Source organism: Fopius arisanus, unplaced genomic scaffold (assembly GCF_000806365.1).
Source record: "Fopius arisanus strain USDA-PBARC FA_bdor unplaced genomic scaffold, ASM80636v1 scaffold00020, whole genome shotgun sequence".
Taxonomy (NCBI): Eukaryota; Metazoa; Arthropoda; class Insecta; order Hymenoptera; family Braconidae; genus Fopius; species Fopius arisanus.
The window spans coordinates 1,056,334-1,072,710 of record NW_011887759.1 but is presented as its reverse complement, the minus strand read 5'-3'; the positions used below and the strand labels follow the sequence as shown (position 1 = coordinate 1,072,710).

The following is a 16,377-nucleotide window of genomic DNA, read 5'->3' as shown; positions in this document are numbered from 1 at the left end:
AAGTTTGTAAATAAAATATTCTATTAAATAGATTATTTAAACTTCATATTTACGTCGTAATGTCTAATAAGTGTAATCATCTGGTGATTAATTCTTTAACTCGGATTTGTAGAAAGAATCTTTTCATGTTATTTGTAAAGTCTATAATTTCTGATATCTATTTATATTTAATAAAATGGTAAAAATATATTTATTTCACTTTATGAATTGGTTACTGGATTCATCTGGAGTCTTAGCCGAGAAATATAAAGAAAAAAAAGTTATGTTTGAAACAAAAGAAATTGTGAGGAGTAGGCAGTAACGAAATTGAATATTAACCAAAAAATATTGAAGGAATTATGTTGCGAGGAAAATTTCTTCTCCAACTTCCCCGATTTTTCAGTCGGACCACCACTAATGCTGCCGCTAAGGAAGCCACCATGAATCTGGTAAAAATAAATAACGGAATTGTTTTGAATTTCTAGGTGACACGGGTTCATTGAATTCAAATACGTTTTTAATTTTTCTAGAAATTCGGACATCTGTTCAAACTAGATAAATCCCCAGCAGAATCGGTAACCATAACTCTAGAGGAAGCCACTTCAGCACTTAAGATGATGATGTACATCCGTCGGATGGAGAGGAAAGCAGCTGAACTCTATCTGGCTCGTTTCATAAACGGCTTCCTTCATTTATATTCAGGACAGGTATCATCTATCAATCCAACTAATCTCACTCAATATAAAATATTAAAAAGCCCTAAAGTAAAACAGACTGAATAGTACAATTGTACGTGACATTTCCCTCCGTTCAATTCTCCTCAGCCTTCGCAAAATTTCAGATATTTCTTTTGAAACGGATTTTTTAATATCTTCATCTTCAGGTCCAGGCACTGATATTAATTATTCTACTTGCAATATTTTTGTTAATATTTTTTACATGAATTAATAATCTATTAATTTATTAGGATTCTTAATAATTATTCTAATAATTATTTCAAGTGGGAAAAAATCGATAATAATAATAGATGTATATTGAATTGGATAATAATAGCAGCTGCAATAAATTAAATAAAAACATGTCAACACAAGAAATTAATAATTCGAAAAATCGTGGAATCACAATCTGTTTTCTAGCTAGGGAGGAGAGTTATTTATTAAGAGTATATGGTTGAATTGAAGTTTGTTTTAGAAGAGCCTGAATCTGCCAGAATTAATTGACCCAAAAATGTCATGAACTTGAAGGAAGCGGTGGCAGTTGGTCTGAAGATGTCCCTGGACGATGGTGATTCGGTAATAACGGCATACCGTTGTCACGGAATCGCGTGCGTCTTCGGAGTATCTGCGCGAAATGTGTTGGCCGAATTAATGGGACGTAAAACTGGTGTTGCAAGTGGTAAAGGGGGATCAATGCACATGTACGCCAAGGGATTTTACGGTGGAGATGGAATAGTGGGGGGACAGGTGAGTTCAGTAAGAATAGTGTAATAATAGTGTAATAATAGTGTAATAATAGTGTAATAATAGTGTAATAATAGTGCATTTCAATATAATCGCGGGAATTCCTTTTTTTGGACTCTCATCGGTCTTAAAATCTTGTGCCTATAGAACAATATTTTTTGTGATATCTTTTGTGATATCTTTTCTATCGAATTTTCAGGATAAAATAATTAATTATTTATCATTTCCCCAGAAATTCGCTATTTAGTAGGCTTCTGGAATTAAAATAGAATTGAAACTTGAATAATTGAAAATGACACTGTAGCTGAGAGAATGAGTCATAACACAATTAATATTTTTTGTCGATTAGGTTCCTATCGGTGCTGGAATCGCTTTTGCCCATAAATATAAAGGCGAGGCAAATGTCTGCTTCACTCTCTATGGAGATGGTGCAGCTTCTCAAGGGCAAATCTACGAAGCCTGGAACATGTCCAAATTGTGGAATCTCCCTGCTGTATTCATTTGCGAGAATAATCGCTATGGAATGGGAACTTCTGTAGACCGTCACTCTGCTAATCCTGCGTTTTATACCCGAGGAGATAGTATTCCAGGAATTAAGGTACTGATACTAACTCTCGCCTAGTCCTTAAGATGCGGCTAGATTTTCTCTCAATTTTAGTCAGAGAAGACAACTTTACGACACGTCAGTGACCATTTAAAAAAAAATCCTGAGATAATTCTAAAATTCGAAGGAAAAATTCAGCTCGACAAGTCATTAAAGATTAACTAAAAGAATCAGTTGCTCATTAGGCAGATGGAATGAATCTTCTGGAAGTCCGTGAGGTCTGTAAATTCGCTCGGGATCATGCCCTGAAAAAAGGCCCAATAATAATCGAGTTTGAGACATACCGGTACTTCGGTCACAGTATGAGTGATCCTGGAACGGCCTATCGCAGTCGAGACGAAATAAAAGGTGTCCAGGAGAATCAGGACCCGATAGAACTCCTCATTAAATTCTCAGTCTCCAATAATCTAATGACAGAATCCGAAATTGCGGTAAGAACTTACGGTTATGTGCTAATTAATTACTAATTAATTACTGCTATAAATGTTCAACTGAATTTTCGTGGTGGAATTTCAATCCCAGAGTAAGTATTCCGGAAGAATTAAAAAACGTAATTTTTATCTATGTATGGGTGTATAATACCCTTAAGAAGAAGAATTAATGAAATTTTCAATTTTGATGAACTCGATGCAATTGGAAATTTTAATAAGTAAAGGAATTCCGGTGTTCCTGCCCGTTGAAATATCGGAATTTCCCTGAATTCTCAGTGAAGCTGGAAATTTCATGATTTTTCCCTGGCGAATTATATTCACCGTTAAAATATAATTTTTTTTCAAACCGAGCTATTCCCCGATTCCTTGATTGTAACCAGGAGCTGCAAAAAACGACAAATAAGCAAGTGGACGATGAACTAGAGCAAGCGAAATCAGATCCGTGGCCGGAACCCGAAGACATAGCATCGTCGCTGTACGTGAAGCCACTGGAGAAGACACGTGGGAAAATTCCGTGGGAGCTGCACTAATTTGGCAAGTGATGCATACCCAACGAAATAAATGGCCAATAGTTGATTGACAATTTGAAACAATCAATCGAAAAAACGTTATACGATGTATTAGAAGACGTCAGTACTTGACACGAATTAAAAAGCCTCGCCTGAGTCATACCAATGTGCAATAGTATAACGTAGATGTACATTAGAAATGAGGAGAAGGGATGAGAAGTACTTGACTGCATACCGAGACGTTTCTGTGTTACGTGTGACGTATGAATCTTTCGTGAGGCCAGTTGTGGTGATGGGCTTTTTTCTTCTTCCCTCACCCATAATTTTGATTTTTTTTCTCATATTTTTTCTCTCAGCGGGAGTCGCGCTGAGTAAACGCACCTCGCGTGTCTCGTTTCTTATTATGTGAGAGTCAACGCCTGCGACAAGTGCATCAACTCTCTCTTAATTTATTATTATTTTAAATACGTCACTTAGTGTTGTTTTCGTAAGTGAAGACTCGGTACTAGAACGACTGATTAATCTACTAATGAGGCGGTGTTATCGATGTCAATTAAAATAGCGGAGATGACGGGAACGAGAGGCGTTGTCCGCTCTTCATGAAATTAATAAAGACTATCGAAGGACTTCCGGACGTCAGGGTTACTGATAAACAGGGAATACCGGGGATTTTATCGGTCCCGGCATCCGGTGCAAACCTCAATCCTCTGTTTGATGAAAATATTGTATTTCACTCGAGTTATTATCGCTGATGAAGACATATTGAAGCTAAGTAATGTATGAATTGCATGAGTCGGCAGTGTTTTATACCGACTCTCAGTTATGTGGATGGGTTGTGTGTCAATGACGTGGGTTCGAGGATTATCACCTGTGAGGATTTAGTAAATATTATTGGAGATGGCCATTGATGATGATCTAGTCAACGTACTTCGCGGTGAGTTTATTCAACATTCACTATCTTCATTACCTGTATTTACTTTTACCTACAGCAAACGAGAACCTTGATGCATTTATTTCAATGAATTCAGTAGCGTTTTTACTGATGCAGACAAATCTTGAAAATATTTTTGTATTCTGTGTTCAAGTGTTTCGACTCAAGTTTTTTATTTGGGATATTTTTAGAGCTCGTGGAGTTCTTGGAAACATTGTGCGATGCTAAGCTACCGGATTCACTGGAGAATATTCGATCTGATTTGCTCAGAAGATCGAGAACGAGTCTAGGAGTTCATATTCCTAAGTCGACCTCACCCGAGCCATATCTGGAGATGAAGCCGGGAAAGGGAAAGGGAAAGGGGCTGATACTTCCGAAGCTGAAGAATTTAGATGAAAATAATTTAACAGAATATATTGATGCTGACCATCAACCTCCACTAGTGGAAAAGCCCTCGGAGTGTCAGAATGAGTACGAGAGTTTTGCGAGTCCGAGTCCTCCGGTGGCGATTGAGAGGAAAGATCAGGATGAGCCTGATGAGCAGCTCAAGACAATTTACAGTGCTTTTTCGGCCGAACAGACGAAGAGTAAATGTTACAAGTGGGGACCACTGCAGCAATTGCGAGACGAGAGGAATATTTTCATGAAAGTTGTGCTGCGAGAACGACCGTGTTGGGTTGGTAAGGGCCAAAAAACTTGATTCAATCAATTTAAAACGAGTGCCATCTTGCTCTCATTTTTTTATACTACGATTCAATCAGGATAACATCGAAACTAATATATATAATAATTTTAATCGACAATTGGCATGTTTCGAATAACAATTTTTCTAATTATGAGAAACTGTGTGGTCACATGGTTTAGGTACATGGTTCGGAATTTGTTGAAATGTCAGAGACAAAGTTGAATTGAAATGGTATGTGTCATGTATTTTCCAGGCCTGGTTGGTACTTACTTGCTCATCTACGATAATAAAGACTCGAAAAAACCCAGAGAGATCTCCTCAATTCGTGGCTTTTCAGCCCGTCCAGCTCCTAGTCTCCTGATCGGTGACTCTGACCGGTCGAAATCAGCCTTCGAGATCTTCTGTCCAGGAAGCAAAACGCTCCAGTACATCGGACGAGCGCCGAAGGACATGGAGCAGTGGGTAGCGGCGATAAATCGTATAGGGACTGGCGTTCAGACTGATAAATCTAATACGGAGATGCAGAAAACTCTCCTGGAGCAACTAGTACCCAGTTTCGACTCAAATTCCACCATCTCCGAGGAGCAGTACCAGGACATTGGCCAATTGGGAGAGACCTCAAAGGGAGGGAAATTCGTGGAAAAACCGAAGGAGCAAAAGGGAGTGGACAAAGACGAGAAACCCCAAGAAAAAATAGCGAAGACTGTCTCGAGTCCACCTCCTCTCCCCGCCAGAATTCCCCGGAGGCTTCCATCACTCCCTCAGACTCCTGTGTCCCCCGTTCTCGCACCTGAGGATATCGCCGAGGGAAAGGACGATATATACTACACGATTGAAGACATGCAGGACGGTATGACGTACATCAATCTCAAGCCCGCTCATCCACACAACAAAATTCCTCCTCCAGTGGAGAAGACAGACCTGGAAGTGTACGACGACATCCAGGCCAATTCGACGTCAGAGGCAAATTTAAATTCAAATAAAAATCTCAAGAGTTCCGATGAACAATTGGAGACATACGACGAAGTGGGATCAGCAGAGTCAAAGAAGGAGAACTCGAGGGAATCCCCGAAGAAGAAATCATTCTTCGACAGATTCAAACGCCAGAGAGAATCCCCCAAGAAAGAAGACCATAAAAAAAAGGAGGAACTGAGTGTAATCGAATCTCCGAGGATCGTCGACCTGGAGCTTCCAACGTACGATGATGTAAGAGGAATTTCCCCTGGGTTGGATACAAACGAGGAACAAGAAAATTACACGTGCCCTCCAGCTCCTCGTCCAGTTTTCTCGAGTCCAATCGAAGAGGAGATTTACGACGACATCGGCCACATGCGTGAGAACGAACGAGTTGAATCATCTTCCAACAATGATAATTGTGAGCTTGAGCATTACCAAGTGCCCAAGGCTCAAGACCCAATTGACCCCCGACAATTGAACGTGACGTGTGAGGAAGACATCTACGATGATGTTGCCATTCGGGATCAGTTCAGAGCGAGGCAACGCGACTCTGCATGCTCCTCCTCATCCTCTGAGAGGGCTGTTAACACAGTGACTAAGGCCTGGAGTAAATTCTCCAGTGGCAAGAGGAATAACGAGAAGAATGGACTGAGGAAAAATGAGAGTGAAGAGAAGCTCGAAGGGGGAGAATCGGGAGAGGATGGAAACGATCCTAAAGTCAATAAATTTCACAAACTTAAGAGTAAAATGGAACACGCCTTGAATATCACTGGAAAACCACCAATTCCACATATCAATAGGGATGATGGTCATTGATTCATTAATTATTGAGTGATTAGTGAATTAAGGCAGTAGTAAGTGATGTTAATTTTATTTCGATAATAAAATTTGTTTTTCTAATAAATTATATTATTGCATTTAATTTTATTGAGCTGACAATTACAAGGCAATTTTCATTCGCGGGAGAGCTTCAGTTTGTTTCAGTTTTTTTTATTATTTACTGCAACAATTGCTCCCTTCGATCATTTTAGCGAATATTTCTGATGCTAATGTTTTTGTCCGGTTTAAGAGTCTCACTAGGATCTCTGAAGATGCATCGAACGTTTTAATTCCTATTTCCTGATACTCTTTTACTGGCAGTTTTGTTTGAACCTGGAGATACGTGGTAAATTGATCGGAGAGAGGTTGATTAAACCTTGGGAGGAGAATTATCGCGAAGACTGCTAAAAGTCCCGAGAAAATAATAAATTTGACGATCGGAAAGACTATCCCGCAGAGGCTCTTGTAAACACCTAAAATCATAATATCAAACAGTGAAATGAGTCAGAGGAGAAAGAATGATAACACCCGAGAATTGTTCAATTTCTTCTCGTGTATAAATAAATTGATGATTCACCTCTTGATGATGATTCATTCGATTTGCTCTTGCTCTGACCATTGGACTGAGTTCTGTGAGGCGTAACAATTTGGTGACTTGCTGGAAGCTTCATATCAGCCTTCTTCTGATTCTGTTTCTCATCCTTGGAATTATTCGTCTTCTTCTTCTTCTTGCTCTCGTTTTTACTCGTTGCAACAGGTGCAGTGGCAGCTGTCAATGCGTCATTTCTTCTTTTTTTCTCTTCATCGACTTCTAGTCGAATATACTTCAGGTATGAAACGATACTACGAGCACACTGTTGGCATTGGATGGTATTGTTGCATGGGCCGGCTACAACCGCAACAGCAGCTGTCAATGGATTGTCTTTTAAATCCAGCCATTTAAGATTCTTTAAATCCCCCATGCTCAAGGGTAATCTACTGATCTACAGACAAACATTCTCAATCAATACGAAATTTCTAATCAATTTCTAATTGCAGGAGAAAAATTGTTTAAAATCGAACCGACTCCTTATTATCTTAGTTAATCTCACTATCAATATTGTTATTTCATCAACCATTCTTTGCTCATAAATAAATGCAAGAACTCCTTTGGATAATAGTGGATTATTATTTTATATATGACGCGTCAAAAAATTGATCGATCTGATTTTTTTATTGATTAAAATAAATTTCAGGCATTAAATGTTACACTTCACACGAAACACGAGATTAAAGCATGATTTCACAGATATTTTTTTATAAAAAAAAAGATGATATAAAAAATTGATAAATGATTGAATTCAGTAAATAAAAGGACCTGCTATTCACCTGGTTGCTGTACAAGTCCAAATGCTTCAATTGTTTCATCTCTCCAATATTCTTAGGTATTTCAGTCAACATATTTTTACTGAGATCCAGTGTAACAATGTGGCTTAAAGTAACAATAGTTTGCTGCAAAAAAAAACACATTAGATGTTAGGCAAATAATAAACAAATGTATAAAATGACTTTGATTAATTCCGAGTGATAGGAATTTTAATACTGATCTAAATTGAAAAAATGAAATCTGCTCGATGATTATTCATTCGAATTAATACTCACAGGAATGGATACCAACAGATTATACGACAAATCCAAGTGTGAGGCCTTTTTAATGGTTGACTGAAACAAAACAAACAGTACATACAAATTCTTCAAAAATAGAATACAAGATGCATCTGCTTACTTACAATCTCTTTAACAGGTACATCTTTAAGCTCACATCCGCTCAGATCCAGTGTCTCGTCTTCCAGTTTATCTTTAACTTTGATCTTAATTGCCATTTTCACGTGAAGTAAAAGATAAATGAAAAATAATTACTAGTTGTCAATGAATTGCTCCAAACTCCTGAGCATTCATTAAACGTCTAACCGGTAAAGCGATAACCTTGATGCCCACGTAAGCAAGAATGTTGCAGGCAGTTTTTCATGTATCGACGTTCAACACAAGTAAAAATTTGACAACACAAAATAAAAGCAGATGTAAGTAGCCCTCATCATCATAATCACCGGCAAACATTGGCGTCACCGTCCATTCCCACATTCATGTGTAATCATTAAGAGTTTGAACATTTGTGTTCAAGCCCCGCCTCGGTGATAGGAATTGATAAGATTAATTAGCCATATATAGACTGCAGTGCCAACGCCTCTGCTTTTAAACGCATTTAGCAGCTCATATCCGACAATTTCGCTCTCGAGTTTTCACGAAGAGTAAGAAACTGAAAAAAACGTAGTCATGGCGTCAGAAGTGCCCGCTGTGCTGCAAAAACTTTATGGGTAAATATTTTCATAATCGTTTCATCTTGAAATTCAACATGAAAAAATAGCACTTAAGATATCTGTCTAGACCTTAGAGATAATCAATCAGCATTGTTGCAGGTATATCGACCAGAATAAGAAGACATACATTGATAATCTGCGTGAAGCTGTAGCTATAAAATCTGTGTCATCATGGCCAGATTCTCGTGAAGATTGTATAAAGATGATGAAGTGGATGCAGGAAAGAATGCAGACACTTGGAGCCCAGACAGAATTGGCTGCCATCGGCAATCAGACATTTATAGATGGTAAAGTTCTATCACTTCCTCCAGTTCTCTTAGGATCATTTCCGAAGGATCCAAAAAAGAAGACAGTGCTGATCTATGGACACCTGGACGTCCAGCCAGCCCTCATTGAAGATGGCTGGGATACAGAGCCCTTTGAACTCATTGAGAAGGATGGCAAGCTCTTTGGTAGAGGCAGCACTGACGACAAAGGTCCAGTTCTCTGTTGGTTGCATGCTCTTCAGGCTTTCAAGGCCATTGGCGAGGAATTCCCTGTGAACTTGAAATTCGTCTTTGAGGGGATGGAGGAGAGTGGATCAGAGGGCCTTGATGAACTTCTCTGGGCGAAGAAGGATTCTTTTCTCAATGATGTCGACTATGTTTGCATTTCTGATAATTACTGGTTGGGGACCACCAAGCCCTGCATTACGTATGGTCTTCGTGGTTTGACTTATTTCCACCTTGAAGTTACCTGCGCCAAGGCTGATCTGCACAGTGGCTCCTTCGGGGGATGCGTTCACGAGGGCATGAGCGATCTTATTTATCTGCTCAATACTCTGGTCGATGTCAATGGAAAAATTCAGGTTGAGGGTATCTACGATTCCGTTGCTAAGTTGACCGAGGCTGAGCTGGCGAGTTACAAGGATATCGAGTTCGATGTCAAGGAGTTCAAGACGTCAGTCGGTGCCAATAAACTTGCCCACAATGAGGACAAAACGCAGCTATTAATGCATCGTTGGAGGCAGCCCAGTCTCTCCATTCATGGGATCGAGGGAGCCTTCAGCGAGCCTGGAGCCAAGACTGTGATACCGAGGAAAGTTGTCGGTAAATTCTCAATCAGAATCGTTCCTGATATGAAAATTGAAGATGTTGAGGCCAAAGTAAAGGCACATCTTGAAAAGGAGTGGGCGAAGAGAGGAAGTCCGAACAGCATGAGGATCATTTTGGGGCATGGAGGGAGACCCTGGACTGAGAATCCAGATCATCCTCATTATATGGCAGCCAGGAAGGCCACCAAGCACGTTTATCATGTCGATCCGGATTTGTCGAGGGAGGGAGGCTCCATTCCAGTTACTCTCACCTTCCAGGAGGTCACTGGAAAAAATGTATTGCTATTGCCAGTTGGCTGTGGAGACGATGGAGCTCATTCTCAGAATGAGAAGCTCAATATTCATAATTACATTCAGGGTGTAAGTTGATATTAAAAAAAAAATTTTATTAGCATGCATAAGTCCTGCAATGAATTTTTCTGCGAGACTGAATTAATTCTTTTTCGCAGAATTTTTTTCGTCGGTGCATACATCAAAGAGATGCAAGAATAAACAATAACTAACATTAATAAAATCTTCTGTTCTGTTGCAGACTAAATTACTGGGTTCATATCTGTATGAAGTCTCTCGCCTGTGAAATACTGATATACCGCAACGTGGATCTCGAGATAACCTGGGAGTTTGAAAGATGAGAAATATATTTTACATTTTTGTTAATGTTTATTCCTAATAAAATGGGCTTTATAGAGGAAATGAGTAGTCTCGAAGACGCTTTTAATAAAAAAAATACAAAATTCAGAATGCTTTGTTATTTTTAATGTATATCTCTTGATGCTAGCCCCTTGATTTTCAGGACCCATCCTGGTTCCCCTCTGTAAGCATTTGTAGGTAAAGACACATCGATTCTGTCCTCCTTTGGTGTCCACTGAAATAATGGCAAGAGAATAAATATACCATTTCTTTATAACTCATGACTACAGCTCATGTTAATAATTGATAATTATCCGGGTATTTAGTGATAACTCTGATTCTTAAAAAACAACATAAATAAATAAATAAAATAAAAAACTTTAGTATATTCCAATAAATTTTTAAGCTCCTTTGGAGAAAGTAATACCTTCAGGCTCTCAGAAAGTCCAAGCATGGAGAATAAATATTTTTTCTTAGGAAGTAGTGCACCAAGCTTGAGAACATTATCTTGTGGCCACGTAAGGATGATGGCGTACAGGTTCAAACGATCTGCACTCATTGTGTACCAAGTATCACCAGTTATTGTATCATTCTGAGTTGTCCACGGTCGAGTTTTGTAAATCGCCTCACCATTGGTCTTTAACCAGCGACCTAGCAATCCAATCATCCAGGTCGATAAAAAGTTCGTTAAACTTCAAAAGCGGGAACAAATTACCGATTGCTCTGAGTCGATCTTGAAAGATGGGGGAAATGACTCCATCCTTCGAGGGTCCCACATTCATCAGAATATTTCCTCCACAACTCACAGTGCTCACTAACTCCTTGATTAACGCTTCAGTGGTATAATAATCCTCAAGAGGAGCATTTCGTCGGAATCCCCATGACTTTCTGTCAATTGTCATTGCATTCTCCCACTTGTGTTTCAAGAGTTTTCCTGAAAATTGTTCCTATCACAATAGCGAAGATAAAATAAAACAATGATGAAATTACCTGGATTAAATCTGTCGAAACAATTATAGAAACTCCCGTGTTTACAGCCAGTGCCAATTCCCCATCGATCATTCACGAGGACAGTGTCTCTGACTGGGCTCTCGTTAAACAACCAGACCAAAAATTCTTTGGACTTCCAATAGACCTCTGGAGCTTCCCAGTCGCCATCGCTCCAGAGTACCTCAGGCTTGTACTTCTCAACTATCTCGTAGATCTCTGGGAGTACTTTATTCTGAACGAAAATATCAGTACTGAAGTTGTTTGACTTGTCTATTAAGTACAGTGGATTGAACCATTCATATAAAGAATGGTAAAGGCCAAAATGCATGTCTTTTTTTGTTCTCACAGCATCTGCCAATTCACCTGCACACAAATGAATTATGATTTTATAACACAAATTCCTTAGAATTGTGTAATTGGCAAGTGTGGGGACGAGTCTACTTCATGAATGAAACTTCTGAAAATTAAAGGACAACCTAATGTGTTTAATCACCAACTAAATCCCGATGCGGTCCAACGTCCATCGAATTCCAGCTGAAAGAGTACTTCGAGGGCCAGAGGGTATATCCCTCATGATGTTTACTAGTCAGAACAATGTACTTAGCTCCAGCTGCGTCAAATAGATCGACCCACTCAGTGGCATTGTAAAATTCCGCAGTAAAATCACTAGCAAAATCCTGATATGAAAAATCTGGCTTGTAATTTTTCTTCATAAAGCTCTGGAGTATGGACGAACCCCCTGCAAATAAATATTCAAGTTCCAAGTGCCTGAGATATTTATTGATAACTTTTTACACACCTTTCCAATTAGTCCAGAACCACTCGGAGCCGAAACTGGGGACACTAAAGACTCCCCAGTGAATAAAAATTCCGAATTTTGCATCGTCGAACCAATCAGGATTTTTTCTGGCATCTAAACTATCCCACGTTGGGATGAAAGAGCCTGTGGAACCACTCGAAATAACTTCAGGCTTCTCTGGGTAATTGGTGATAATGTATATATCCTTATCCCACTTTGATTGCACCACTACTATGAGACAAAGTGCAATTGATATGCGCAATATCATATTGATTGTAAAGAGATTTTCCTGTCGGCAGACTCAGGAGGAATCACTGGTTCAGTAGTTTTTATATATTCGCTGTTATAATCTTATCCGTGACATGATATCAATCATCGCAAGATCCTGGAGATTTCACTGTAAATAAAAGGTTTTATTGATTATTTGATTGAAAATCGAGAGTAATTGTTATCTATTACTGACCTGATGATTGTAAGGATATACGATTCTGTGGACTACTCCAATGACGTTCGTTATTTAAGAGATCATTAGAATTATCCAATACTCATTAAGAATATTACGTTATTAGTTGGGCAATTATTTACTCAAATATTCTGACGTATCAGTTGCTGCAGCTTGCAGGGTAAACTCCACCGGCGAATACCTTGAGCAATCGCGAGAGACTTATCGCATTTATTTCCATTGTTGTGACAAAACAGCTGATAGATGGAATCATATGCGCATTGCATTCCACGCAGATAAAATTTCAAGGCAGTCGGAATGAACAGATTGACAATAATTTTATCTGCATTGTAGAAATTTAATTATTTCGATCCATTCAAGAGCCGATTCATAATTCATCAGAAAAGAAGTTATGGCACAAAAAAAATCACAGCTATATTCCATTTGTTTGGAAATATAATGGGTGAAATACGCATTGCAAGAAAAAAATTACTGAATATTTTTAATAGTTAATGTTCTTTATTGATTCATTCATTATTTAAAAAATCACAAATTCAGGATTTTATTTCCGACCAGCGGATCATCGAAATCGTTTTACAAATATTTTTTTTATAATTCGTTTATCTTCACAACCCATGCTGGTTGTCCTCGGTGAGCTGCGGGTGGTAGTTTTAATTTCATTCCGTCGTGCTGAAAATCGAGAGAAATGATTATTTCAACGAGTCTCTAAACGATACATGGAATATGAGAATAAAATTTTTCCAACTTCAATCGTTCCAGGATAACCCAGCATTTGATAATTTGCTGGTTTTACGATTTTTACAGCATGAAGTTCCAAAATATTGTCGCTCGGCCACTCCAAGATGATCACATAAAGGGCTTTTAAATCTTCACGGAATGTGTACCAAACATTTTTTTCTGGTGTATCACTCTGTATTAACCAGGGCGTAGAGTTGTAGATTGCTTCACCATTCACCTTCAACCAACGACCTATCAAAAAAATACCGTTTGGTAATTAGCTATTACATCTTCTACTCATCTCATTACTCCACCTAATTTTTTTTGCACTCTTATTCTATCCAATTGGATATTGTACTTATCCTATTTTAAATTTGTTTGCTCCGACGTAGAAAAAAATTAAGACTAGAACGATTTCTAATGGGTGTTTAAATTACCCCAGCACCTCTTGTATGAAAGAGACTCATTTACCTAAACTCAAGAGACGATCTTGGAAGATAGGAACGATAATGCCATCCTTGGTAGGGCCGACATTGACGAGTAGATTCCCCCCACAACTAACAGTGCTCACCAGCTCCCTTACCAGTTCCTCAATCGTCAAAAAATCCTCTAGTCGAGCATTTCGACGGAATCCCCACGACTGCCTATCAATAGTCATGGCATTCTCCCATTTATGAGGCAAGAGATGTCCTGAGGAAAGATGAATAATCAAAAAATCAATTATTTTCAAGTGATTGACTCCTGGAGTTACCTGGATTGTATCTATCAGCACATGAATAGAAGTCTCCGTGTTTGCAAGCAGTTCCTATCCCCCACCTGTCATTAACAACAACAGTATCCTTAACAGGGCTGTCATTATAAAGATAAGCAATGAATTCTTTGGATTTCCAGTACTCCTCGGAGGTTCCTCCGTCGCCGTCGCTCCAGAAGACCTCAGGCTTGTACTTCTCCACGATTTCGTACATTTCTGGGATAACTTTGTTCTGCATAAACTTGTCGGTATTGAATTTATTATTTTTGTCTTCCAAATATAAGGGATTGTACCATTCGAAGAAAGAATGGTAGAGCCCAAAGCGTAGGGTTTTTGTTGCTCTGATAGCATTTGCTAGTTCACCTGGATCGATTAATCATATGAGTTTGATGAATTTATTATAAATTAATGCCAGGGACAAAACTGATCGACAAACAGCAAATCTCTCGAGGTTCCACAGAGATATTTTGAAAATGATATTAAACTGGATTTTTTACAAAAAAATTCATGAAAGTTGAAGATTGATTGAAAATTTGAAGGAGGTCTAGTTTTTTATTATTAGAGTTCTATAAATTATTTGGATTTAGATAAATATTTAGAAATTAATTTATTCGAATGTCTTTGATTTCTATGGGTTTTTATAAGATAATTGAAGAGTTGTTAGTGAATTGTTATTTTTTAAATAAGGAATTTCAGTAATTCTCAGTGAAATACATGAGAAATTTTTAGTTTGAAACTTTTTACAGGAAATAAAATAGGGCATTCACCAACTAAATCCTTGTGGGGTCCGACATCCATGGAATTCCAGCTGAAAGAGTAATTTGAGGACCAGAGTGTGTAACCCTCGTGGTGCTTACTAGTAAGAACCACATATTTAGCTCCTGAATCTACGAACAATTTAGCCCACTCATTGGGATCAAAGAATTCAGCTGTAAAGTCACGTGCGAAGTCCTGGTATGAGAAATGTGGCTTGTAGTTTTTTTTCATGAATTTCTTTAATTCTCCCCCAATCGGATCCGCTGTAAGTGACGATGAGATGAATTTATTTAATAATCTCCGCTATTAGTTGAATTATTTGAAATTTACTTCTGGAAATTAATTGATTCTGTGAAATTTTCATAATTTTTAATAATTGTTTATGAAAATTTGACGGAATCGACTTTTACGTGTGCTTTATCATTGCTATGAATTGTATACTTTTCCAGTGATTCCAGAACCATTCAGAGTGAAAACTGGGAACACTGTAGACTCCCCAGTGAATAAAAATACCGATTTTGGCTTCATCGTACCACTTGGGGAGCGGTCGCGAGTCCAGACTTTCCCAGGTTGGAAGGTAACGACGAATCCCTCCGCGTAGTCCTTGTAAATTTTTAGGCTCGACTACACTTACATTTGTTACGAACTCCGATTGCACCGCGATAATTAGGTAAGACACTAGTAAAATCTGAATCAGCATCATGTTAAACCAGAAATGACGATTCTTTGTGAATGCAGCTGCCTGGATCCCTCAATTTGTCATTTATCTGTTTTTGTAATATCTTATCACTTGACCCCGAGTACCAAGAGGGGTGAATCTGATCGAGATAGATCTTTTTATTCATTTGCTAGTACTATCTTCTAGAATTTTATCATTATTATTGAACAGCTCTCCGATGATGGGGAGTTGTAAGTTTATCAGTTTATTTTCAGCTTTATTTTCACTCACGAATTACGCAAATTACACGTATTTTTAAATATGAATAGGTTCGTGATTGAGTCTCAGCTCAATGAAACATCTGTACTCTTCATCATTAACGGATGATTTCGATAATTGTATTGACACTGATTGATTTTATTTTGCAGCTGGTAACCATTTTTACCGTTTAATTTTAGTGACTCTATAAAATTTTAAAATTTCAGTGAATAGCAATTTCGTAACGCAGAAAATAACATTCGCCCTGTCAACTGGTCTCTCTGACAGCGGGATTGCTACTGGGGCAGTTACCGAGTCGACTGACGGGCAGACACCCCCATTGCGTGTGACGCCCTCCCTCTCTTGGGGTGCAGTACTACACGCAACACGCAATGCTGGGGTGTTTTTTTTTTATTAACCAAGTTTTTATTGCAATGCTGGGGTGTTTTTTTATTATTAACCAAGTTTTTATTGCAATGCTGGGGTGTTTTTTTATTATTAACCAAGTTTTTATTGCAATGCTGGGGTGT

The 16,377-nt window shown here is 38.4% G+C and overlaps 6 protein-coding genes across 6 annotated transcripts; 3 read left to right on the top strand and 3 right to left on the bottom strand.

The window, feature by feature from the left end:
- The first annotated feature begins 300 nt into the window (after positions 1-300).
- LOC105264327 (pyruvate dehydrogenase E1 component subunit alpha, testis-specific form, mitochondrial-like) lies at positions 301-3,122 on the top strand. Its single transcript, XM_011301135.1, has 6 exons — positions 301-428; positions 510-686; positions 1,224-1,442; positions 1,789-2,037; positions 2,229-2,474; positions 2,855-3,122. The coding sequence occupies exons 1-6, from the start codon at positions 339-341 to the stop codon at positions 3,002-3,004; spliced, it is 1,131 nt and encodes a 376-aa protein (XP_011299437.1). The 5' UTR covers positions 301-338; the 3' UTR covers positions 3,005-3,122.
- A 275-nt stretch (positions 3,123-3,397) lies between these two features.
- On the top strand, positions 3,398-6,457 carry LOC105264326 (uncharacterized). The gene is made up of 3 exons (XM_011301134.1): positions 3,398-3,917; positions 4,106-4,594; positions 4,853-6,457. The coding sequence occupies exons 1-3, from the start codon at positions 3,881-3,883 to the stop codon at positions 6,370-6,372; spliced, it is 2,046 nt and encodes a 681-aa protein (XP_011299436.1). The 5' UTR covers positions 3,398-3,880; the 3' UTR covers positions 6,373-6,457.
- Positions 6,458-6,460: 3 nt separating this feature from the next.
- LOC105264323 (leucine-rich repeat-containing protein 59) lies at positions 6,461-8,348 on the bottom strand. Its single transcript, XM_011301130.1, has 5 exons — positions 8,145-8,348; positions 8,017-8,076; positions 7,744-7,866; positions 6,953-7,358; positions 6,461-6,848 (listed from the first exon to the last, which is right to left on the bottom strand). The coding sequence occupies exons 1-5, from the start codon at positions 8,235-8,237 to the stop codon at positions 6,550-6,552; spliced, it is 981 nt and encodes a 326-aa protein (XP_011299432.1). The 5' UTR covers positions 8,238-8,348; the 3' UTR covers positions 6,461-6,549.
- A 144-nt stretch (positions 8,349-8,492) lies between these two features.
- Positions 8,493-10,563, top strand: Cndp2 (Cytosolic non-specific dipeptidase 2). Its single transcript, XM_011301131.1, has 3 exons — positions 8,493-8,729; positions 8,832-10,185; positions 10,358-10,563. The coding sequence occupies exons 1-3, from the start codon at positions 8,689-8,691 to the stop codon at positions 10,400-10,402; spliced, it is 1,440 nt and encodes a 479-aa protein (XP_011299433.1). The 5' UTR covers positions 8,493-8,688; the 3' UTR covers positions 10,403-10,563.
- LOC105264325 (alpha-L-fucosidase-like) lies at positions 10,485-12,932 on the bottom strand. Its single transcript, XM_011301132.1, has 7 exons — positions 12,708-12,932; positions 12,245-12,641; positions 11,939-12,184; positions 11,446-11,808; positions 11,171-11,389; positions 10,883-11,106; positions 10,485-10,690 (listed from the first exon to the last, which is right to left on the bottom strand). The coding sequence occupies exons 2-7, from the start codon at positions 12,510-12,512 to the stop codon at positions 10,580-10,582; spliced, it is 1,431 nt and encodes a 476-aa protein (XP_011299434.1). The 5' UTR covers positions 12,513-12,641; positions 12,708-12,932; the 3' UTR covers positions 10,485-10,579.
- Positions 12,933-13,223: 291 nt separating this feature from the next.
- LOC105264321 (alpha-L-fucosidase) lies at positions 13,224-16,157 on the bottom strand. The gene is made up of 6 exons (XM_011301129.1): positions 15,373-16,157; positions 14,943-15,194; positions 14,176-14,538; positions 13,896-14,114; positions 13,453-13,676; positions 13,224-13,376 (listed from the first exon to the last, which is right to left on the bottom strand). The coding sequence occupies exons 1-6, from the start codon at positions 15,632-15,634 to the stop codon at positions 13,296-13,298; spliced, it is 1,401 nt and encodes a 466-aa protein (XP_011299431.1). The 5' UTR covers positions 15,635-16,157; the 3' UTR covers positions 13,224-13,295.
- Positions 16,158-16,377: the final 220 nt, after the last annotated feature.

Coding starts and splice junctions, on each gene's coding strand:
- LOC105264327 (XM_011301135.1), top strand. CDS start 339: ATGTTGCGAGGAAAATTTCTTCTCCAACTTCCCCGATTTTTCAGTCGG. Junction 687..1,223: donor TTCATTTATATTCAGGACAG/GTATCATCTATC, acceptor ATGAACTTGAAG/GAAGCGGTGGCAGTTGGTCT. Junction 1,443..1,788: donor ATGGAATAGTGGGGGGACAG/GTGAGTTCAGTA, acceptor TTTGTCGATTAG/GTTCCTATCGGTGCTGGAAT.
- LOC105264326 (XM_011301134.1), top strand. CDS start 3,881: ATGGCCATTGATGATGATCTAGTCAACGTACTTCGCG. Junction 3,918..4,105: donor TCTAGTCAACGTACTTCGCG/GTGAGTTTATTC, acceptor GGATATTTTTAG/AGCTCGTGGAGTTCTTGGAA. Junction 4,595..4,852: donor AGAACGACCGTGTTGGGTTG/GTAAGGGCCAAA, acceptor TGTATTTTCCAG/GCCTGGTTGGTACTTACTTG.
- LOC105264323 (XM_011301130.1), bottom strand. CDS start 8,237: ATGGCAATTAAGATCAAAGTTAAAGATAAACTGGAAGACGAGACACTG. Junction 8,077..8,144: donor ATGTACCTGTTAAAGAGATT/GTAAGTAAGCAG, acceptor GTTTTGTTTCAG/TCAACCATTAAAAAGGCCTC. Junction 6,849..6,952: donor GAATGAATCATCATCAAGAG/GTGAATCATCAA, acceptor TTATGATTTTAG/GTGTTTACAAGAGCCTCTGC.
- Cndp2 (XM_011301131.1), top strand. CDS start 8,689: ATGGCGTCAGAAGTGCCCGCTGTGCTGCAAAAACTTTATGG. Junction 8,730..8,831: donor GTGCTGCAAAAACTTTATGG/GTAAATATTTTC, acceptor GCATTGTTGCAG/GTATATCGACCAGAATAAGA. Junction 10,186..10,357: donor TTCATAATTACATTCAGGGT/GTAAGTTGATAT, acceptor GTTCTGTTGCAG/ACTAAATTACTGGGTTCATA.
- LOC105264325 (XM_011301132.1), bottom strand. CDS start 12,512: ATGATATTGCGCATATCAATTGCACTTTGTCTCATAGTAGTGGTGCAA. Junction 11,809..11,938: donor ACCGCATCGGGATTTAGTTG/GTGATTAAACAC, acceptor ATTTGTGTGCAG/GTGAATTGGCAGATGCTGTG. Junction 11,390..11,445: donor TTTCGACAGATTTAATCCAG/GTAATTTCATCA, acceptor AACAATTTTCAG/GAAAACTCTTGAAACACAAG.
- LOC105264321 (XM_011301129.1), bottom strand. CDS start 15,634: ATGATGCTGATTCAGATTTTACTAGTGTCTTACCTAATTATCGCGGTG. Junction 15,195..15,372: donor GTTCTGGAATCACTGGAAAA/GTATACAATTCA, acceptor CGTCACTTACAG/CGGATCCGATTGGGGGAGAA. Junction 13,677..13,895: donor AGATCGTCTCTTGAGTTTAG/GTAAATGAGTCT, acceptor TTTTTTTGATAG/GTCGTTGGTTGAAGGTGAAT.